The sequence below is a fragment of the Apiospora hydei genome (genome assembly GCF_038363865.1).
Source record: "Apiospora hydei strain CBS 114990 chromosome Unknown utg000008l_segment0_segment0, whole genome shotgun sequence".
Classification (NCBI taxonomy): domain Eukaryota; kingdom Fungi; phylum Ascomycota; class Sordariomycetes; order Amphisphaeriales; family Apiosporaceae; genus Apiospora; species Apiospora hydei.
In genome coordinates, this window is record NW_027117367.1 from 1388276 (window position 1) to 1408780 (window position 20505).

At 53.6% G+C, this 20505-nt stretch overlaps 7 protein-coding genes across 7 annotated transcripts; 1 reads left to right on the top strand and 6 right to left on the bottom strand.

The window, feature by feature from the left end:
* Positions 1–921: 921 nt before the first annotated feature.
* PG997_011018 (uncharacterized protein) lies at positions 922–3353 on the bottom strand (the record flags this gene model as incomplete). Its single annotated transcript, XM_066815333.1, has 3 exons — positions 922–1139; positions 1195–1846; positions 2046–3353. The coding sequence occupies 3 exons, from the start codon at positions 3351–3353 to the stop codon at positions 922–924; spliced, it is 2178 nt and encodes a 725-aa protein (XP_066664623.1).
* Positions 3354–4661: 1308 nt separating this feature from the next.
* PG997_011019 (uncharacterized protein) lies at positions 4662–6648 on the bottom strand (the record flags this gene model as incomplete). The annotated part of the gene is made up of 2 exons (XM_066815334.1): positions 4662–4679; positions 4750–6648. The coding sequence occupies 2 exons, from the start codon at positions 6646–6648 to the stop codon at positions 4662–4664; spliced, it is 1917 nt and encodes a 638-aa protein (XP_066664624.1).
* A 2253-nt stretch (positions 6649–8901) lies between these two features.
* Positions 8902–9732, bottom strand: PG997_011020 (uncharacterized protein; the record flags this gene model as incomplete). Its single annotated transcript, XM_066815335.1, has 1 exon — positions 8902–9732. One exon carries the CDS (start codon positions 9730–9732, stop codon positions 8902–8904), a length of 831 nt encoding a protein of 276 aa, XP_066664625.1.
* Positions 9733–11634: 1902 nt separating this feature from the next.
* Positions 11635–12783, bottom strand: PG997_011021 (uncharacterized protein; the record flags this gene model as incomplete). The annotated part of the gene is made up of 1 exon (XM_066815336.1): positions 11635–12783. One exon carries the CDS (start codon positions 12781–12783, stop codon positions 11635–11637), a length of 1149 nt encoding a protein of 382 aa, XP_066664626.1.
* A 733-nt stretch (positions 12784–13516) lies between these two features.
* PG997_011022 (uncharacterized protein) lies at positions 13517–14125 on the bottom strand (the record flags this gene model as incomplete). The annotated part of the gene is made up of 1 exon (XM_066815337.1): positions 13517–14125. The coding sequence occupies one exon, from the start codon at positions 14123–14125 to the stop codon at positions 13517–13519; it is 609 nt and encodes a 202-aa protein (XP_066664627.1).
* Positions 14126–15735: 1610 nt separating this feature from the next.
* PG997_011023 (SH3 domain-containing protein) lies at positions 15736–17389 on the top strand (the record flags this gene model as incomplete). The annotated part of the gene is made up of 3 exons (XM_066815338.1): positions 15736–15849; positions 15944–16375; positions 16454–17389. The coding sequence occupies 3 exons, from the start codon at positions 15736–15738 to the stop codon at positions 17387–17389; spliced, it is 1482 nt and encodes a 493-aa protein (XP_066664628.1).
* Positions 17390–18661: 1272 nt separating this feature from the next.
* PG997_011024 (uncharacterized protein) lies at positions 18662–19896 on the bottom strand (the record flags this gene model as incomplete). Its single annotated transcript, XM_066815339.1, has 2 exons — positions 18662–19490; positions 19700–19896. The coding sequence occupies 2 exons, from the start codon at positions 19894–19896 to the stop codon at positions 18662–18664; spliced, it is 1026 nt and encodes a 341-aa protein (XP_066664629.1).
* Positions 19897–20505: the final 609 nt, after the last annotated feature.

Consider the following 20505-nt stretch of genomic DNA (forward strand, 5'->3'; position numbering starts at 1 on the left):
TGGCGGCCCTTTGGCTTCTCTTGACTCATGGCGCTCTTCTCGTTATTGCAATCACCGGCAATAGAGCTGTGACAACTATATCGATGAAGGGAGGCGAAATCAAGAGAAAAGCAAGCAAAGATTTTCTAGCAAGTGAGAGAGAGGGCGGTGTGCATATTGCGGCAATGATGATTGCTGGCATTCTTGACGTGACAGATAGTCCTGTCCTTCTTCCCTGCTTCTTGATGCTAAAAGGAGGGAATAATCTATTGGCTGGCATTGTATAAACGTTTCCGTGCGCATTTCCCCTCACGATGTATGTAAAGTTATGTATGTGACGGGCTGCTAATGTTTTTATCTATGTATATGTGTGCGTTTTTGTTCTTGCTTAGCCTGTATATATTTATTCCAGGTAGATAGATACATGCAGCTCCGCCACGACGATGGAGAGAGCAAGCGACCCCGAGGCCTAGGTAGGACTGGGGGTTCGGCTTGCTGCTTGCTTGGCAGGGACATGCTAGCACACTACAGCCAGCCGCTGCAAAGTGCTACCGGCACATTCCAGTCAGTTATCAAACTTTGCTTACCAGCTTCTTCATATAAGCTATTACAATGCACCAGTCTCTCGATATCATACAAGCATAGCATGTACAGGGTGAAGAGCATGCCAATTTTGATAAGTTGCTAGCCTTTTTCTCTCCCCCTTTGTGCAGATCGCCCAATCAATTTGGTAGCGAAGTGATGCAACCCAACCTACGAGTAGTGGTATTCATTCCCCCCTCCCTCAGAATCAAGCCGATAAAATCCCATTCCACCAAAAGCCTATTATCTTCCACCAAAGGTTCCATGCAATTTTCTAACTTTGGGGGAAGTCTGGATGATACATAACAGGCGGTGATTAATACCGGGTTACAGAACGAGTACAGAGACTAGGTATGCACTTCACTGAGTAGGGGCAACGGCAATATCCTTGGAGGGAGGGACAGTAGCGTCGGAGGGGAAATGCTCTTGATCCGCCGAGGTGGGTTCAGTGTCCACAGGGGTGTCGGGGGCGGCCATGGCCTCTGAGAGCTCCGACGAGCTCGTGCCGTTGGTCTGATTCTCCATGGCATACAGGCGCGCAGCTCGGCCTTCTTTCTTGCGAGGCTGGGGGCTATGTCCTCGAATTAGTATACTTTATACCTCGTCAAAAGAAAAGGGGGAGAGCCTTCTTACCTCGGCCGTTCTCCTGAACGTAAAAGCGTCTCAGCAGAGAGACAGCTTCGTCTCGGAGGTACCCGCCCTCCGCTGGATAGCCAGGCTCAACATTGCCTCCATCGCCGTCTTCCTCTTCTCGAGCGTCTTGCTGAGCGCGGCCGCGAGCGATTTTTTCGGCATCCACCGGGCCATATCCGTTCTGGTACGGTCGGTCATCAGGTCTGGACACAGTTTTCGAGTTCATATGCACTCGGAACACGCCACCTGTGCCACCAAACTTGTCGTTTACTGCGCCAAAATAGACCTTCTTGATGCCGAGCTGTCGCAGAAGGGATGCGCACATGACGCAAGGCTCAACCGTAACGTAGAGAATGCATTCCGAGATGATGGAACGATTAACCTTGGGCGACGGATGCAGCTTCTGCCCATAAGGGTAAATATGGCCGTCAGTAGGGTCGACGTCACCCCAGCTCGACTCGTCCAGAGTCGAGTCGTCCTTGACGTCGGCGTCTGGTTGGTGAGAGAGCAGAGAAGACAAGGCCATGAACTCGGCATGACGAGTTCCGTTCCGTGTCACATTAGTCGCATTCATTCCTTTAGCAATGGTACGCCCGCGGTAAACCAATACGCAGCCGACAGGCGTCTCGTTCGTGTTTAAGGCGAGTTGGCCCTGCTCATTATTAGTATTGTAATTGCCAGGTTCTTACATAGGAAAGATTCCGAGGAGTGAGGACGGTCCCGGGATCCGCGACTCGTGGATGGCAAGCCACTAGGCTTTATATTTCACTGGAAGGTACACCCGTGAAGACTTGCACCGACAGGTGTAGGTGGCATTAAACAGAAACGCACGGGACGGATTAAACACTTACCATAGCAAGAGCCTCCCGCATGAACTTGAGATGCTGCGCTCGCTCAATCTTGCCCTCCTCGGTAGTGGGCTCAATGAGCCCAGGCAACACCTGACTAGGGGGCGTCACCAAGGGAGCAAGCGGCTTGGGAATGATGGGTTGCTTGAGTCCGGGGATCGAGACGACAATGGGCACGGCTGCGGCCGCGATGGCGGCCGTGTCCTTGTCCAAGTCTGGCTTGGAGTCTGGTTTGTTGTCGTCGTCGACATTGAGCGCCTCCAGAGTCGCTGTGGCCTGGTCCATATTTGCGTCGTCGATGGGCGGGACGCGTTGCATGGCAGGCAAATTGAGAGGGTCGGCGTTTTGTGCACCGGCCGCGCTGTGGCTACCCGAACTCTGGATCTCAGACTGGTTCGTGGTTGGTACAACAGCCGTTGAAAGTGGCGTCTGGGGACTCGTGGGTTTCGGTGCTTCCCGAGCATTTGTCGAAGGAGTGGTGGTGGTGGTAGGGACAGCAGCGGGGGAGGCATTGTTACTGGTGTTATTGCCCACTTCCTTGATGGCAGGTTGGCGATCATGGGGCTTGCCAGGCGAAGGCACAGCATCCAGCGCCCGGGTAACAGGCAGTTGTTGTTGCTTGGAGTTTGCTTGGTTGTCGTCCTTGTTGCTCAAGGGCGTAGGAGTAGAGAATGGCTTGCTAAGAGGAGCCGAAGCTGCAGGCTGCACCGGAAGGTTGCCAGGAACGACATTCTCCTTATCCCGCAGCTGTTGCTGCTGCTGGGGTACGGCGACGGTGTTATTGGGGACATGGCTGGATCCGTTGGCAGTCTTGGCAGCAGTACGTTTCTGGCCACCACGTTTCTTAGCCGCCGCCATGGCTTCATCCAAGAGCGGGTCGCCTTTTTCCAGATCGGAATCGCTGCGATGTTGTCCTTGTGGAGAGGGTGCAGCGTTGGTGGTAGTGGTGTCAATGTCCGAGGCGGGCGCAGCAGCAGCGTCGTCAGTATCAGTAATGACGATGGCTGGCTGGTGGTTTGCATCGGCGGAAGATGAGACCGGATGAGAAGGAGGAGCGGCAGCAGCAGCGGCAGCGGCAGGAGCAGTAGCAGGAGGAGGTGTATGAGAAGGGGATTGTTTCGAGCTGGTGTTGCCAGACTTGGGTCGAAAGATGCAGGAAAGCAGTTGAATCAGAGATGCAAACAGTGCTTGCCAAAAGTTGGTGATGTAACCCGAACTTGCGCCTGCGCCTGAGCCTGAGCCTGAGCTTGGGTCTGCACCTGCGCCAGAGCCTGGAGCTGGGCGGTCGTTATTGTCGTTGTGACCCGCCATTGTTTCCTTCCGTGCTGTACAATTCAATTCGATTCAATTCAATCGAATCGAATCGAACCAACCCGCGAATGGTTCTTTCCTTCCGTCTTTCCTTCCTTCCCCTTCAATCAATCACCCCAGGGAATGACCCCCTCAGCCCCTCGATGATGCAGATCCAGTCAGGCAGAGATGAGATGGAGATCAACCAAACAACTTCAACCCAGCCCAGCCTCGAGGGTCACTCTTCGTCTACTGAAACAGTTCCAATGGATCTAGTCTGCCCAGTTCAGCCCAACTTGCATCATTCGGCCTCACTATATAGGCCGTGGTTGCTCTATTACACTCCTCACCCACCGAGTACTTGAGTGCTAGGTGCTAAGTGCTAGGTCGTAGGTAGACGCACCGAATTCGAGCAGCAAACAATGTCAGAAGTGGGTAAAGTAGGTATAACTTGGGCATAGAAGCCACTCATAAAGCAGGTAAGAAATATAGGCAATGATAGGACAAACATTGAGAGATAGGAGCTTACTATAGCAATATAAAGTAAAATACAATGCCAGCCCTTTCAGATTGACCAGGTATATAGTAAGTCTATAATACAATAATACACTGAGAAATTTCTGCCAGTAGCAGGTCGGCCTCAACCCAATCCAGAAGGCGGCACCATTTTATTTTCTAGGGTGACCTTTAGGGTAGCCCCGCAGTCAATTACTGGCACAGCTCCTGGCCTATGTACATAAAGTATGTACATGTAGATACACCCAATGGGCAGTAGCAACAACCCCACATTGATGTCTGTTTTGTTACCTAAGTCCAAGGCACCGAACTGCCACCTCTCGTCGAAATAAGCATTTCACGTACATGTTCATCATGAGATTAGGTAATGGATGGAATATCGTATTGGTATTATGAGACTTGGCTGTAGTCTACTTAGTCTAGTCTTGTCTATCGCCAGATTCCGTCCAGACCTATTGTATGCATGCCAAGCAGCCTCTGTGTTGTGGCCTGGCACGGCAAGCTACGTAGATGAGCAAGTCTCCTGAAAGGGAGAACTACCATAATATGATACATCGTGATTGCCCGCTCGAAATGCAACAAATTCAACGCTCGCTGTAATTTTTCAGTCCAGATGGCCCTAGACAAGGATACCTCGCTGCAGGTGGCCTGAGAAGGATGAAGTCAAGGATGAGCCTATCCTGTTCCAAGAACTTAGTGCTCCTGGTACCATCGTGCTCAGCCTGGTTTCCCATCTTGAGTTCCCCTGTGCTTGCGACTCCCGTTTGCTGCCAAGCGCCCTGTTAGAGCTAACTTGCAGGCTTGAGAGAGCCATCACAGCAAGGGGTAAGACTGCGAGGGTGTTGTTGCTCTGGTCGTCATGCTGGGCACCACGGTCCAGCCATTGCAGTGATGTTCTCACGTAGCTGGACAGCATGGCAGATATCACGAAGATGGCGGCGCATATGGCAAGAGCAGCCATCGACTGGTCTGAGACAGTACCAGAGCTACTCTGGCTATGCTGGCTGGCCTGGAGACCTGCTTGTGACTGGACCAAAGCAGTACCAGAACCAGCTTGGCTATCCTGGCTAGCCTTGCGGCCTGCCGTGGACTCTGTGCCCGGGTTCCTGTCTACCAGGCTGTTGTCGACTGCCGGTATGGAGGACTTCTGGCGTACAAGTGAGCCAGCGCGGCGTAGGGTCTCTACCCTGCTCTCATCGCCAGCACTGTTGCTGGAGACGATGCGTGGGCTTGTAGCAGCGGCATTGTTGGCAGTAATAATACTGTCAGCAGCAGCAACACTACTGGCAATCGCAGCATTGCTGGCAGTAGCGGCATTGCTGGCATGCCTGTCATATCCAGGGGCTACTAGTGTGCCGGCTGAGCTTGAGCTGCTCATAGCGAAATCGCAATGAGCTGCCGTGATGCTGGCTAGGTGTGAGCTGACTGCAGTAGCATTGTTGACAAGTCTGTCGCCTCCATGGGACGTCAGTGTTCTGTCTCCCACATAGGAGACCGAGTCAGCGGCAGGCAGTTGATCTGCATGCATGACTGTCCTATGCTGGTCTGGTCTGTGGCCAGAGGATGAGTGCTGCTTGGAATTGTAACTATCCCGAGTGGGTGCTGCAATGTCCTGTACCATGCCCGGATCTTCATCCAAGAAGGAAGAAGCCGGTGAGTAAAGGTTGAAGTCGACGTAGTTGTTGCCAGCATTGACACCATCCCCGGTCAGGTATGGCAACGTTGGTTTCTGGCCCAAGTCAGTACCATAGGCGTCAGAGCCCGTGATTTCACGATGGACCGATGCAACACGGCTGCCCAGGCTTTGTGCCTGTGTAAGGCCGACATCAGTTGCATTGGTATTAATCGTGTCAATACGTTCTCGCGCAACTGGTTGCAAGAACGTGGGCGAATCAGCTGGTACGAATAGCTGGCCAGGCGTTGCCGCATTGGGTGGCGTGACGGGTTGATGAGGCGATGGAACTTGCGACGACGTGTTTGATGTGGACGGGTACAAGTATCCGGCCGGGTCGTAGAAGAAGTCGTAGTCCTGAGGAATCGTCTCTGCGTACTCGTCGTCGTACTGGATGAACTGATCCCAGTTGTCGGTGACAGGCTCCAATGCACTTGCAAAGCTCTGGTCAAGAGTGAACGAGCCAGCTGCGCTAGAGTCGAAGCTCGAAGCAGCCATGATAGACTCTGCATTCATCGAGGCCACACTTGCCGACTGTGTAGTGGTGGCGGCCTTCTTGGCCTTGGAAGCACGGCCGGTGGATTCCGAGGCGCCCATCGATTTAGTAGCCTTCCTGTGGCTGGGGTCGCATCGAGTCTTCTTCTTTCGGCAAGACTCGCAGGCCTTGATAATGCGCATCAGGTGTGCGTGGTCACGCTGCTCCTTGGTCTTGCAGCCGCGCGAGGCCGAGTTGGTCACATCCTGGCCGTCCTTGGTCATGATGGAGAAGCCTGGCATTTGCGAGAAGTCGGTAACCTGGGACTTGGACACCGATGAAGCGGCCTTCTTGGACGACTTTCGCGCCTTGATCTGCGAGGCAGTGCTGGAAGGCGTGGTCTGCGTCCACTGGCTCTCGGACATGACGGGAGATGTGTTGAAGTTGGAGCCGTAGCCGGAGTCGTGCATGCTGGAGCTGGCAGGGGAAGCAGTAGTAGAGATGGGGGAGTATACGTAGAAGAACTTGAAGAGCTCGCCAGTGTGGATGGTGTAGTCGAAGAACTCGAGAGACACGGCAGTGCGCTTGTCCAGGATGGAGGCGGGGCCAGGGACGTAAGCGTTGATCATGTCATCCAACTCCTTGGAGCCCATCTCGGGAACAAACTGCAAAGGAGCGCCCAGGGCCGGCTGGTAGACAGAGAAGCCCACCAGGGAGGTGCCGGAGCAGTTTTTGCGACATGTCAGCCATTTGGAGAGGCGGAGGGTCCCGGGTGACTTGGATGGGCGGAATTGTGTGGATGTGGTAGGGGAGATCCGATTGGATTGGATCGGATTGGAGGAGGGTGGACGAGGAAAGTAGATTCGCCAATTCGAACGAAGCTATCCCCGAGACGTGGTATAACGAGGTCTCGTCGTACTGAGGTATACTTGGGGAAATGCTGAAGTGAGTGAAGCAGCAAGCCAACCAAGTTGCTGTAGGGAACCGTTGTCCAAGGGTTGTCAATGTCAGCAACGTCGGGGGCTAACAGAAAGTAGTGGGTGGTGGCCCTTGGCAAGGTAGGTGGTAAAGTGAAGTCTCGTCTCGGGATTAGCGAACCTCGAGACTAATCTCACGGAGAAAGACTGCTATGGGAATGGTCTGGATGGAATGGTAGAATGCGAAAGAAGAAGGGGAAGAAACGAGTAGATGGAGTTCGGGAGGGAGTCATAGTATTTCAGGTTCGCGACAAGCTTCAAGATTGCTGGACTGACCAAAGCCTCATGCACCAAACATGGCGCAGTGTGGTGCGTGGGGACTGCATCACGGCGAGCTCGATTAGGAAAGGCCTGGGATTCAGCGCCGGCCGCCTTGATTGGCTCCAGCGCTCGAGGTGGGTGTCCAGGGCTGAGCACAGAACTCACGGCAACCTCGGACAGTCAAGAACTCAGTGGGAATCGCTATACTTCCCCTGCCAGCCCAAGGTACCAATACTTGGCGGCTTACCCTCCATCTCGACTAGGCTTTGCGCAGCACAGCATGCTCCCGGCGAGAGACGACTGTTTTGATTCGCCAATCCGGCGTGACTCAATAAACCAGCATGACCCCACCCGTCCGTCAATCAGCCTCTATCGCCAGGACGCCATCGTCTTATTTGAGGCCATTTACCCCGGACCACCCCCCGAGGATGGCATTGAAATTTGATGTGAGGACGGAAGCCATGCCAAGTCTTTCGTCTCGCTGCAGCTCTGGATCATATGCGAAAAAGGCAAAGAAAGCAGCCGTACTAACAGCAGCAAGCAGGCGCATAATCCGACATCACCCTTTACCGAACATTCGACAAGTGCTCCCATGCCCATGAGCTGGATATATATATATACTTACCTACCAAGCACTTAATAAGCTCGAACGACCTTGGGTAGACCGACCACCATATGCGATGATGAAATGCGACAATACAATCATTGTACAGCATGCGAGCTGCTCATAAGAGGTGCTGGGTACGAGGAATCCGCTGCACAATAAGCAGTGAAACGACCGAGATTGCTGATTCGACGAGCGGAAAGCGTGTGTGGCTTGGCCCCCAAGTCACCTAGCGAGCGGAAGCAGCAGAAGAGTCCTGGCCTGGCCTGGCTGCCTGGGGTTGTTTGCAGGTGGGTTTGAGTCATCCGGCGTCCTAATCTGACCTAACCTAAAAAACGAAACGGGCAAATGCAAGGTTACTAGAGTGCGTGCCAGTGCCCTGCTACGTTGCGCGCTCATCAAGAAGATCCTGGGGAACGTGGGGCTCTCATCGACTTGTTCTTCATGAAGGCCAGGGCTCTGTGTCATTTGCTGCTTTTACACTGACAGGACGAAACGAATACATGATGGGATAGAGTATTGACAGAAACCTAAGCGATCAAAGTGTACATATAGATTTTACCGACCACAGCATGTGTCGGACAGTCATATACCACGACGCCGACGAAATAGCTCGAAATCTCACAATCTCAACTTTTTACTTCGATTCATATTCATCCTCGCACAGTGAAAGTCGACCGAGAAAGCGGTGAAACGACGAACAAGAGACGCGGAAGGGAGTAAGCCTCAACCACGCCAATACACCCAGCTTAAGACAACGTTGGCCGCCAACAACCACCCTGCTAGCCAACAGCCAATTGTCCATCGTAACCCCGCATACAAGCTCGCGACTTATAACACCACCTCGACTTTGAAAATGGGGTATAGGGTATACAAGGCATATTCGAACAATTACTTCATTCCATCATGAGATAATCCACTGCGAGAAAAAAAGAAGAAGGAAACAAGACAGCCGGGATAATAGCTGGCGCCAAGCAAGTCCCGTGGCACTCCAGAATGAGCGGCGAGTGGCAGGTCGAAATTTGAGATCGGCAGGTATTGTGAGACAAATTGGCCAACCCGTCCTACTCGTAATGGCTGATACGGTCAAACGAGTAGACCGACTCCGAATCACCCGTTGTCAGTGCCGGGGTCGAAGCAATAGTCGACTCGACCAGAGTGTGCCCAAATATGCACCTTTTCCACTGCTGAATAACCGACGATAAACAACTGGGCGATTCACACCGGCTCGGCGGTTGCTCGACCATCTGAATCGCTCCGCATCGCAAACAATGGCACGAAATGATGGCATCGCGGTATGCGTGATGTTCGGAACGCCAGTGCTGCTCCAGTTCTTCCAGGGGACCCATCCATTGGCATCCCACCGCGACGGTGGGGGCAGAGGATGCGTTCGGCTGAGCAGGAAACTCGCAACGCCAATGCTTGGAGAAACATGACAGGTCCTGGCTCCCTATGGCAAACGGTTGCGAGTTGGTCTCGATCGGTGTCAATGACCCGAGCCCTGGGTTATAGTAGCCTGTGTTCGAGGTGGACAAGGTGCCGAAGCCAGTTCTCACCGAGTCTACGTTGAATTCCGTCGCAAACCGGTGGACGTCTAACCTCGAGACCGGGGCCTGTGGTGAATTGAGCGGCTCGTCGAGATCCGAATCGGCCAACTCGTGCGGTGTTGGTACCCCTCCCTCCGAGGCTAAGTAAGGGAGGAAGTCATTTGCAGTGCTTTGCGATAGTGACCTGATCCTATGGCTGGCTTCGAGGCTTGGTCGTGACAGTAGTGTTGTCGACCTCTGGGTAGCCTGGTATGCCTCTTCGAATTTGGATAGGTCATAGCAGTGGCACTTTGCGGAGTATGTTAGCAACTCTAGCTTGGAGCAAAAACGAGGGTCTAGTTTAGCCATACCGTGACCTTCCGGGTTTTGCAGGTCTGGCATACCAAGCCCAGCGTACGTTTGACGGCGGTTTTAAGTCTCGTCTCTGCGTTCAACGGGCCGCCGCGGCGACCTCGAGGCCGCTTGCTGGGCTCAGATGAGTCTGGGCATACCTGGCTCGGTGCTTCAGCGACGGGACTGGGGATACGCTCCCCCGGGCACGGCTGTCGCTGCTACGTGCTCGAGGTATCGGTACGGCTTTATTTGGTGGTTTCAGCAGAGATTGAGAATGGCTATGGCATTGCTGCCGATCTAACTCATCTCGGATTCTGTTATAGACTGTTTGTTGGTGTGCTGTGGGTTCAACAACAATCGTTTGGCGTTGTCGTGATTTGGCCCGAGACCCTGTAGAGTACCCCCTGGCAATTCCCCGTAAATCGTCGTTGAGGTGCAACTCCATTAGCACAGTTTATGCCTTATGCGACCACGGATGCTCCCAAATGATGATATGTAGTCTATGGGCAAAATACGGGGGCCTTCTCGCAAAACAAACGGTCACCAAAAAGGCACTTCGCAGCCCGTTACGAAATGAGAAAGTCTCAGGCTGCGCCGAAGTCAATGTTTAGGGAATACACGAGAGAAAAGAAAGTTGGTAGTGTGGGGGCGAGTTGAAGAAAGTCGAACCTGATAAAGATTGCCTCTGGAGGAAAAACAACACTTGCTGAGATGGGCTCAAGGCTGACATCTCCCGTAAGGCAGAAAAGTCGACAGACATTCGTCATTCGGGTGATCTGCTAGTTGCCTTCTTTCTGAGTGCTTACACAGCCATCCCCCAAACCCCGTGGTTCGCCTACATATAAGGCTACATATGGATAAAAGCTGCAACCAACCCCACCGCCAACGCTCTCGCCCAAAAGAACAGGTAAACCAACTGCATATTCCTTAAACGAGTCCGTGTTTCATTGCTACTCCGTATATCTCCGTCGCATAAGACCATACAACGACAAATTACGATAGAGTCCAAGAGGGGCGGCATCGCCAACTTCAGTTTGAAAGGTGGTGGCTACTTCGAGACACCATTAGCGAGACTTCGTTGTATAGCCTGAGGGAGGCGGTGCTGAGCCCCAATGAGCAAGTGAGCAAGTCAGATGCTACGGGTCGAAATTTGTCCCTTTGCTGGAATATTGGCCTTCATGGGCACTCAGGGACCAAAGTATTGATTGCCTGCAATTGCCCTCATGGACGAGGTCGCACTGCATTTTAACCCAGCTGACCTCAGTCCCTCGTGGTCGCTAGGCCAATCCCGTCCAGTGTCTTCGTCCTGCATCAGGCGGCAATACTCCACCCCGGGCGACCGGTCACAGAGAAAGTGCCTGTTGGATGAGCCTGTTGCGGTGAATGCATTGGCCCGACTCCCACAGAAGTGCAGCGCACTCCGGAATCAATGCACAAGTCTAGGTTATCGACATAATGCTTTCGTCGGCACAGTTGTTCGTTACTGCTCTCGTCGCGTGCTGGCGATATTAACATGCCGTTAAAACAGCAGTGGACATGATGTTTTCAGATCCAACACTTTCCATTAGTTCAACGAGGCCTGGTAAAGGCGAAGAGGTCATAAGCTTCTCTGCTCCACGGGCCCCCATTAGCCGTCGAAAAGCATGGCAGCGCAGATGCTCGTTCTTTGGCAGTTTCATGGGCGGAGCTGACTGCAGGAATGGGCTGTCTAGTTTGTAGAGGCCGTGAATCTGAAGGCAGTAGGCTCTCGGGAGTTTGTCCAGCTGCGTCCGTGGGTTTCGCAGCCTTCTTTCCTCGAGTAGCTGGGTTTGCCATTCTTGTCAAAGGGCGGAAGTTGGGAAGCGCTTGCTTTTAGGCTGCTTAGAATTTGCTGAGCGTTCTTGCAACTGTTTTTCCTCCTCCTCGCGGCGGTTTCGTTCAGCCTCTTCGTGTTGTCGCTTCTCCTCCTTCTCCCTCTCCCTCTCGCTCGCGTCTTTCGATCTCTCGCTCACGTCTTTCAACCTCCCTCTCGCGTCTTTCGACCTCTTCGCGCAGCCTGGCTTCTTCAAGCCGTCTAGCCTCTTCGCGCTGTTTAATTTCTTCGCGCTGCCTGGCCTCCTCGCGCTGCCTGGCCTCCTCGCGCTGCCTGGCCTCCTCGCGCTGCCTGGCCTCCTCGCGCTGTCTGGCTTCCTCCTGCTGTCGGGCCTCTTCTCGCTGTCTGGCCTCGTCCCTCTTTCTGGCCTCTTCGGCTGCAGCCTCTTGCTCTGCTTGACGTTTCTTCGCCTTGTCCAGTTCTTCTTGTCGCTTCTGTGCCGCTTTCGTATTTCTTTGCGATTTGTTGTCCTGGATGACCGAGCCTTCTTGGGGTACGAAGTCATCGTGTGCATGTTGTTGTTCGTGGCCTTGCCCTCTGGCAGGGTTTGCTAGAAACGTAGACAAGCTTTCGAACTCATCATCAGACGGGAAGTCGATAATCTCCCGACTTCGGACGTTTTTACGTGATAATTTTGCTAATGTGGGATGGGGCCTCCCCGACGATTCACTAGATGCCTTTCTGAGCCCTTTGCCTGCCCGTGAATTTGTATTAGAGACCGGCTGAGCCACAAGAGGTTCGTCGCTTGATGAAGGCGATGTAATGCGTGTCTTTCGTGTCGTGATATCAGAATGGGGAGCATTCTTCTCTCGAGGCTGGCCACCCCCGCAGAGCCACTCGTCTTCATCTTCGTCGACTAGTCCCTGAAGAGTGTCGTCCAAGGCGTGACGAGACGACTTATTCGATCCAGTATTCGCTAGCCTTGATGATTTGAGCAGCTTGTCTGTGGGAGATGGAGCCCGAGTTTCTGGTGCCATATCTACCGCATTGGCCTTTCTTGACGCTTTGTCGTATAAAGTAGGGTGGTTTTCTTCATTAATTGCCCGCGCATCCTTCAGGAAGGTCCCTCTCGCCGCTGAAAGACTGGGAGGCTCTGCGTCAGAGTTATGGCCGTCCCCAGCTAAAGATGAGAATGAACGACCAGAAGCGGGAGTCGGCTTTTCAACCAAGGCGGCTTTGCGGGCCTTCTTCCTTAAACCCTGATCAGCCAGCATCATAAGACCCCTTTTCTTTCGTGGTTCTATAACCAGCTCAATATAGTGCTTTGTAGAAGCATCTTCACACCCATCAGTGGCCCCTGGTTCTGTGATTGATTGCACCGTGGTTTGCTCTAGTGCAGATAGCTTCGAAGATGTTGTAGCCGGCAATTTCGTGGTACTGTCATCCTTCAAGGGCGGAGAAATTGTACTACGACTCACTAACCCCTGAGTGTCTTCTGGGTCATAGATGAGCTCGCGGTCTACTGACTTCTTCTTCGCACGTATATCGCGTTTTGCGCGACTGACCACGTCTCTGCGCTGGTCGGTCTCATCACCGGAAGCTATGCGATCTGCCCCTTTGGCTGTTTGACGACAATCAACAGAATCGATGGCGATCGGGGTTTCCCTGGTCTTCCCTTGTGGATTATTGAATGATGAAGTACTTCTTGAGTCTGTCAAGTTCTGTTTCTTGGCCATTGTTACCGATGGAACAACACCAGCTTCTGGTGTATTCTCTTCCACAGGAGAAATAGCACCCGGTCGCCTACTTGTTGAGACTCTATCGAGCTTCTTCGGTTCTTCGTCTTCAGCGTTCGCCTCTTTTGGATCTGATGACATCGGTTGTGATTCGTCTTGCTGTACACGCAAGACCTTCCTAGGGTTATGACGCAAAGGGGCGCTGCTCATGGGACGTCCGGACAGATTCAGAGGGCTCCGAATAAATTCCGCGCATAACCTTGGCTGCTGCCTATGGGCGATGTCTCTTCCCGTCGTCTTTTGCAGGACGGAGCCCGTCCTGCTTTGCGTCGGCTTGTTCGCGTTGCTTCAGCTCATAGGGAGACTCGGAGGGAACAACTGCTCGACCATAGTGGCCACTCGGGGTGCCCAGCATGTTTTGGAGAGGTCTGTGGCGTTGCTGGATCTGAGCCGGCGATGAGTGGAGTGGTCCCGACTGCGAGGGCGCACGGGACGACCCGGCATGGCGAGCGGCGGCGACTGACTGCCGTTGGACCTTCTCTTGCACGCGCTTGTCGACGAGCTCCGACAGGTCTTGCTGCGTGCTACCCACGCACTCAGCCACCTCCACTATAACACTGCCTCGCTCGAGTTGGAACTCTTCGCCCTCTCCAAAGCCATGGTCTTCGTGCCAGTGAGAATCCCCAACGAAATTGCCCCGTTCATCGTAGACCATGATCCTCTTGTTGAACGTGTGGTACTTGAGGCGACCATCTTGCCAGCGCTTTTGCTTGCGCTTCAGGTCGTGAGTAAACAGGCATATGAACTCGAGCACGGGAGCGACGCTCGGCTGACCCTGGCCAGAGTTGGATGCGGCCGAGCTTGGGGCGAGCTGGGCCATTGCTGCCATACCGGGGAACTTCCAGGAGTTCCTTTCCTACTGCGCATCATTTGAAGAGCCTTTATTCCGTAATGCTCCCGCGTATGCAGTGGAACTGACAATGTTGGATGAATGCAGATTCAATTGCTCTCAAGCAAGGCATCTAAGACGCGTTGCGAATGATCGAAGTTACTTGGTTACCTATCGATAAGGTCCACTGGCGTGCTGCTGGTGCTTTGAGGTAGGCGCCACCGACGCGCGAGAGCACGTGTTGCCCATCAACACCAAACTCCAGCGCTGCTTGTAATTTCCACTTTACCTACATGTAGGTAACCTTCAACGTCTCGACTTGCACGCAGACATGACGTGCATAGAGATATACGGACACATCTGCGATTGCTTCTCAACGACCTGTTTCTATAAATAAAGCATGCCCAACGTACGTTTTGTCCTGCACCGGATCACGCCTACCTGCTACCTACCTACCTACCTAACCTACCTCTTACTAAATTGAACAATATCGTGAATTGCGTGGCTAGGGACTCCATCCTGAACTAGTTCCGGCCCACTCACTTGACCCCAGTACGGAGAAGTCTGGCATTTCCATGATGGAAAGTCGACAGTCAAGTACATCGAGAATTGTCTGCAGCTCGGATTGACCACACTGATTGGCGCAGATAGCTTCGTACGAAGGATTATGTTGGTGGCGGGACACTACGTCACAATGCACTTGAGGAGCTGCAGTGAGAGAGTCAATAGCCAGGTCCCAGTAGCATCTACAGCGACTACGGGTGCGACCCCGACAGCCCATGTACGACAGCAACTGAGATTCCGAAGTATCAAACCACTGCCGTGAGCCGAGTGGACGCGGGAAGCTGTTCAGCAGTGGCTGGGCCAAATTGGCTGGGTAGCCAAGCAACCAAGGCCCTTTTTGCTGCATTTTGCTGCCTGGTTCTCACAACCCCTGGAGTCCTGGTCCTGGTCCTGGTCCTGGACCCCTCCAGTCAGACGATAGTTGTAGTTTGTCTGGTCTGCTGTCTCTTTCTCTCTCTTCAAAGTTCTGCTCTCCCGCGCTCGTATAACCAGCCGTATATGCCGTCACAACAAGAACAAGTCGCTTTGTTACTTCCTTCAACACCTTGGCGAATGCAAGTGTTTGCATCCTTAGCTAAGGTTGTCCTTCATCGGCGAAGATCCCTTCCTCCTCAACTAATAAACCGGCCTTGATGCTTGCTTACTGTGCCCTTTTTATTCCATGTTCCCTTGCTGTTTAACCTGACGCACCAGGCACAGGATCCCGCTCCTCCTAGCAGACCATCGACCAACTGACCGCACCGCCTCTGATCACCCTCAAATCAAACCGTGGGCATTCATCATTGGCCCTTCTTCTGGTCAATGCGGGAAGAAACCAGGAAAGTCGGTCACATTACATCTAGTACAAATCTTGGGGTTTTTCTTCCTCTCGCTGCGCAGGTGTATCGATGAATGAGTGAATGCACTTCCCGATACTACCAGCTACCAGCAGCACTACTACTACTCTCAACTTTCGCCGGGTTTGGCAGTTCCCCGCCATTTTTCTGTTGCCCAGTTAGTCCCCCCACCCTGGGAAACAACACAAGCAAGCAGGCAACATGCAGTCTATGCAACGATCGTTTGGGAAGCTCCTGAATAAGTCGCCCGGAGACAATGCCAAAGTCTCGGTATTGCTCAACGACTACGATGACATCGACAAGGTTCTCGCAAAGGTAGGCAAGGCTATCGATACTCTCGAACTGAACTCCCTGCCAGACTTTGAGACGGAAGACAACCCAGCTGACTTGTCATCTACCCGGACTACAGCTCAACGACCACACCAAATCATGGCGCGACTCGTGGATAAACCTCACCAATACGCAACTGGGCATCGTCACCGAGTATGAGAGTCTCTACGACCCCATCGTCGGATCGGACCGGACCAACGTCAAGGCGACCGCGCCCACGCCCGAGCTGCAGCTGAACCGCACCTTCAAGCTGAAGGAGGCCTACGGCGAGCTCAAGGTCGACCTAATGGAGGAGATTGCCTCGATCGACGAGCGCGTCATCAGGCCCACCATCGATGCCCGAGACTGCATCGCGCCGCTGCGCAAGACGATTAAGAAGCGCGAGAACCGCCGGCTCGATTACGAAAAGGCCCAGGACAAGGCCACCAAGATTCACCGCAAACCTGGCAAGAGTCCGAAGGAGGAGGCCGCTTTAGCAAAGGCAGAAGAGGAAGTTGCTCGGGCTGCAGAGGTGTGTTGTCATCTGTCCAATCTTCCGCTACCGAAGCGGGCTATATATATATATATACTGACCCCGAATGTAATCTAGGAGTTTCAAATCGCCGACAGCCACCTGCGCGAGACGTTACCGCCGCTGGTCAACGCGACGTTTAGCCTCGTCCCACCACTACTCGCGGCGATTGTCCTCATCAACAACCGCCTGTTGGGCCTTTACTACACCGCCCTTCATGGCTATTGTGAGGATCACGACTTCCCCTCACCGCCACCGCCCATGGAGGATGTGATAGCCTGCTGGTCCGCCGACTACAGCCCAGTCAAGCGGGATTTCGAGTCCATCAGTTGCATCGCCCATGGCAAGGCGGCGAAGCTTCCCATGCACATCACCCCCGAGGAGGTACCCTCACCAAACGAGGGACGGAAGTCATCCATGCCCTCATTCCGACGTTCGCCATCGGGATTGATTGGTTCTTCGAAGTCAGACGCCGGCGACGAGCCTGGCCCGGGGCCTATGCCACCCCGGCCAAACCGTATACCATCCAACACATCCTTGAGCTCCCAGCCAACCCCGGGCCCGCGGCCGCCGAACACGAACCTAGGCGTACCCACCGAGTTCACGACGGCATCAGGCTACGGCAGCGGCCGCCGTTCCCCCGGGGCCTCGCCCAACTCACTGAAACCGCGCTCCGACTACTTCGGCGGCAGCCAAAGCAACCGACCAGGCACAGCGTCCACTGTCGCATCCAACGTCTCGTCCATCAGCCTCGGCGGCGGCGCGCCTATCGTCAAGAAGAAGCCGCCGCCCCCGCCGCCCAAACCGAAGCGCATTACGTCGAACCAGCCGGAGGTGTTCGTCGTGGCGCTCTACTCGTTCGCGGGCCAGGGCGCAGGTGACCTCTCGTTCGAGGAGGGCGACCGGATCAAGGTGGTCAAGAAGACGGGGACGGACCAGGACTGGTGGGTGGGAGAGCTGGGAGGCGTCAAGGGGAGTTTCCCGCAAATTACTGCAAACCGGTTTAAATTATAATGATGGAGGGGGAGGGGCAGGAGTATCGGAGAAGGGAGAAAAAGCAAAAGAAAAAGGTCGAAAATTTTCGAAGTTGTGTTGTTTGTTGGCTATGATCAAATACGCGCAAACTTCGTCGTCTATACCCCCTAAGTTATAACCCATAATTTGAGCACTCAAGCAAGCTCGAACGGCCTTATTGGCACCTTCTTCTTCCCCCAAAAAGCCTGTCTCTTTTCCCATTCATGAGTCGGCATCTAGAGATAATTTGGAGTGCAGTCAAGAGGCTAAGCAGTGCATTTCGGGCTGGCTCTACCTAGTTCTTCCTGCCTATTGATGCGTCCTGCATGTTTTGTACAACAGCTGATAATTAACATGTTAATATCCTGCCACGAAGAGAGCATCACTTGCAAAAAGCTGTTGGGATGTCTCAATAACCTATATTACTGTATAGTCATCTTTGCTGCATGGCAACGGCAGCGTACCACCACATATGCTGATTTATCCGACTTCTTTCCCTTCCATCTCTCCCATGTACGTGCACAGAATAAATGCAGCGATGTCGCTACGGTTCAAAAGTGGTCATACACCTGAGCCGAACAACGCGTACACGCGAAATTGATCCGTGTTAAAAATGCCCATAGCGAAAACTGAATCAAAAAGTCCAATCCTTCTGCTACTAGCTCGCAGGCCCGCAATGGGCGCCAGCTTTATACCGAGTCCAGTTCCTTATCTCCTTCTCTCCCCCATAAATCGGCGCAGAAACAGTAAAGAAAAAGGAAGAAGAAAAACAAGTCTGGGGTATCAAGAATTAATGATGATGTCCATCAGGAAACCATGGGTCTTGCGCAGCGTGCGCCGTAACGGCGAGCTTCAAGCGAGGTGGGAGAAGGTCGACAGTATCGGGCTATTCTCTGGAGACGAGAACAGCTCGATCCATCGACTGCACTATTACCGTAGTAATAGCAAGATCCCCATAATGGCTGGGGTTCCCAATGGCGATGTTTGCCTCTCCGCATACGTCAAGCCCGTTGGTACTTTCGAGAAGAGAGGAAGGAGCCAGTGGACCAAGAGGCTGTTATGTGACCATCCTCCATTCCGTGGTCCATCATTTCAAAAGCGTATCGTTCAACAAGCCTGTCGGCGACGTCCAAGACTTCGCCGAGTTTTGTCAAGCAAACCGAGCATGGTAGCTCCCCAGCGCATCCTGGTATGCTTTGGTTTTGGTCGTCAAGGTGTAAGGTGGACTTGTTGGCGCCCAGCTATCTGCCTTGAATTGCAACCGTGCATGGCTCAGCCCGACAACTCGACGACAGGCGAAGTCGTCCCCTCACGTCGCTTTCTCTCTTCGTCAGCTCGTATGGCGCGCGCAATCTCTTCAATATGCGCGCTATCTCCAGACGAGGCGACACGAGCCCCGATGTAGCCATCGTCACTGCTCTCTAGCTCCATGGGCGTGACAGGGCCGGGGCTTCCAAGGGGTTCAAGACGCGGCTTGTTCGGTTTGGTGACGCTGGTGAAGCCCATGTTGCGAAGTGAGATCGCATTCAAGGCCGCCGCATTAACATTTCCGCCGTTGAGTGCGAGCGTCGCTTGAGCAATCATATCACGCTGGTACTGCTGCAATCTCCGTTTGGCTTCTGACTCGTTCCGCGAATGACCCATGGGAGAAGGTCCGTCTGGTCGGTACATTGGGACATGGCTATCTGATTTCACACTCATAGATTGGGTGTTTGTAGCCATAGGTCGTGGTTGCGGTTGTTGCATCCGCTTTTCCTCCTTCCGCTTCTCGTAGTTGGAAGGGTAGTACTTCCCCATCGGTAAGGGGCTGGCGTGAACGCCGCTGGGGATGTAAGAAGCCACCGGCGTGTTGACGCTGCCCGTGCTGCTCATTGATGGAGGAGGCGCCGACGACGCTGAATCAGGTCTGGTGGACGACATTGGTGCAACGGTGGGTGGGGGCACTCGACCAGTCACAGAAGGCGCTGATTCGGGTTGCTGTTCAGGAGACCTGGACAGCGACGCTTTTTGAATTGATCGTTGCCGTGCTTTAGAAGCGTCCAAGTGAAAAGGATGGCCGTGATATACCCGATTCTGTTCTTCGTGGAAAGGGAAATAGGCACTGCACGATTGCAGCAAGAAAAAGTCAGTGAATGCAGGCGATATATAAGTCTGGCCGACAAATGTGTAGGTATTATCGCTTCGTCGAACCTATTACACGGCGGCGCTCCAGCAGGTGGCAGTACCCGTCGCGATGCAGACGAAACAGCCCAAAACTTGGACAATAGAGTTTAAAGTGCATGATTGACAGGAAACGGGGACGGGACTTACCCAGGAACGTCACCTCGAGCCGACAATGGGGCAGGTGGAGTGTAAACAGACGAGCTGCTGGAGGTAATCTTCCTTGGGACGGGCAATTCAATGGCGATTGGGCGACTGCGAACTGATCTGGGGGAGTCTGGTATTATAGGCGAGTCAGTCGGCGTGTCCACGGTTGCATCGTCTGTATCGTCCAACGGCCTTAGCATCGTTACATGACGCAAATGAACACTTGACGGTATTTAAGGTGCGGCGGAAACAGCATCGAGAAGGTCAGGCCACTAAAGGGGGAAACCTTGGAATCCCATGCCAGGCGGCCAGCGGGCTTGAGGAAAAGCGCGGTCCCTGGATTGGCTTTGGATGAAGAAAGTCCCCTCCAAAAAAAACCTAACCCCAAGCAAGACCCTGGCTGATTAAGTGGATGCCTCCCCCCCCAGCCTAACAACGACGATATGAGTGCTGGTGGCATGCCATGGCCTGAGTGACCCCGCTGGGGATAGGGTAATGCAAATGCAATGTAAGGCAAGCAGCAATACAAAGCAAGGGGGTAGTAGGGGGGTAGGGGGTAGGGGGTTGGTTGGTTTGACTGGATGGCAGCGGACAGCGGGGGAGAATGGCAGCGGACAGAGGAACGAACGAGCCTAGGTAATATCGAACCTAGCAGGCGGCTCAGCTGGGAGCTAGTGCGGGAAAATACCTGTACTTTTTTAGGGTCCCTAGGGTCCTTGGTACGCCAGATCCCAGATCCCCAAGTCCCCAAGTACAGTCTCTCTCACCCATCACCGTCTAAGCCCTCCCTCTCTGTCGGATAACGGGCC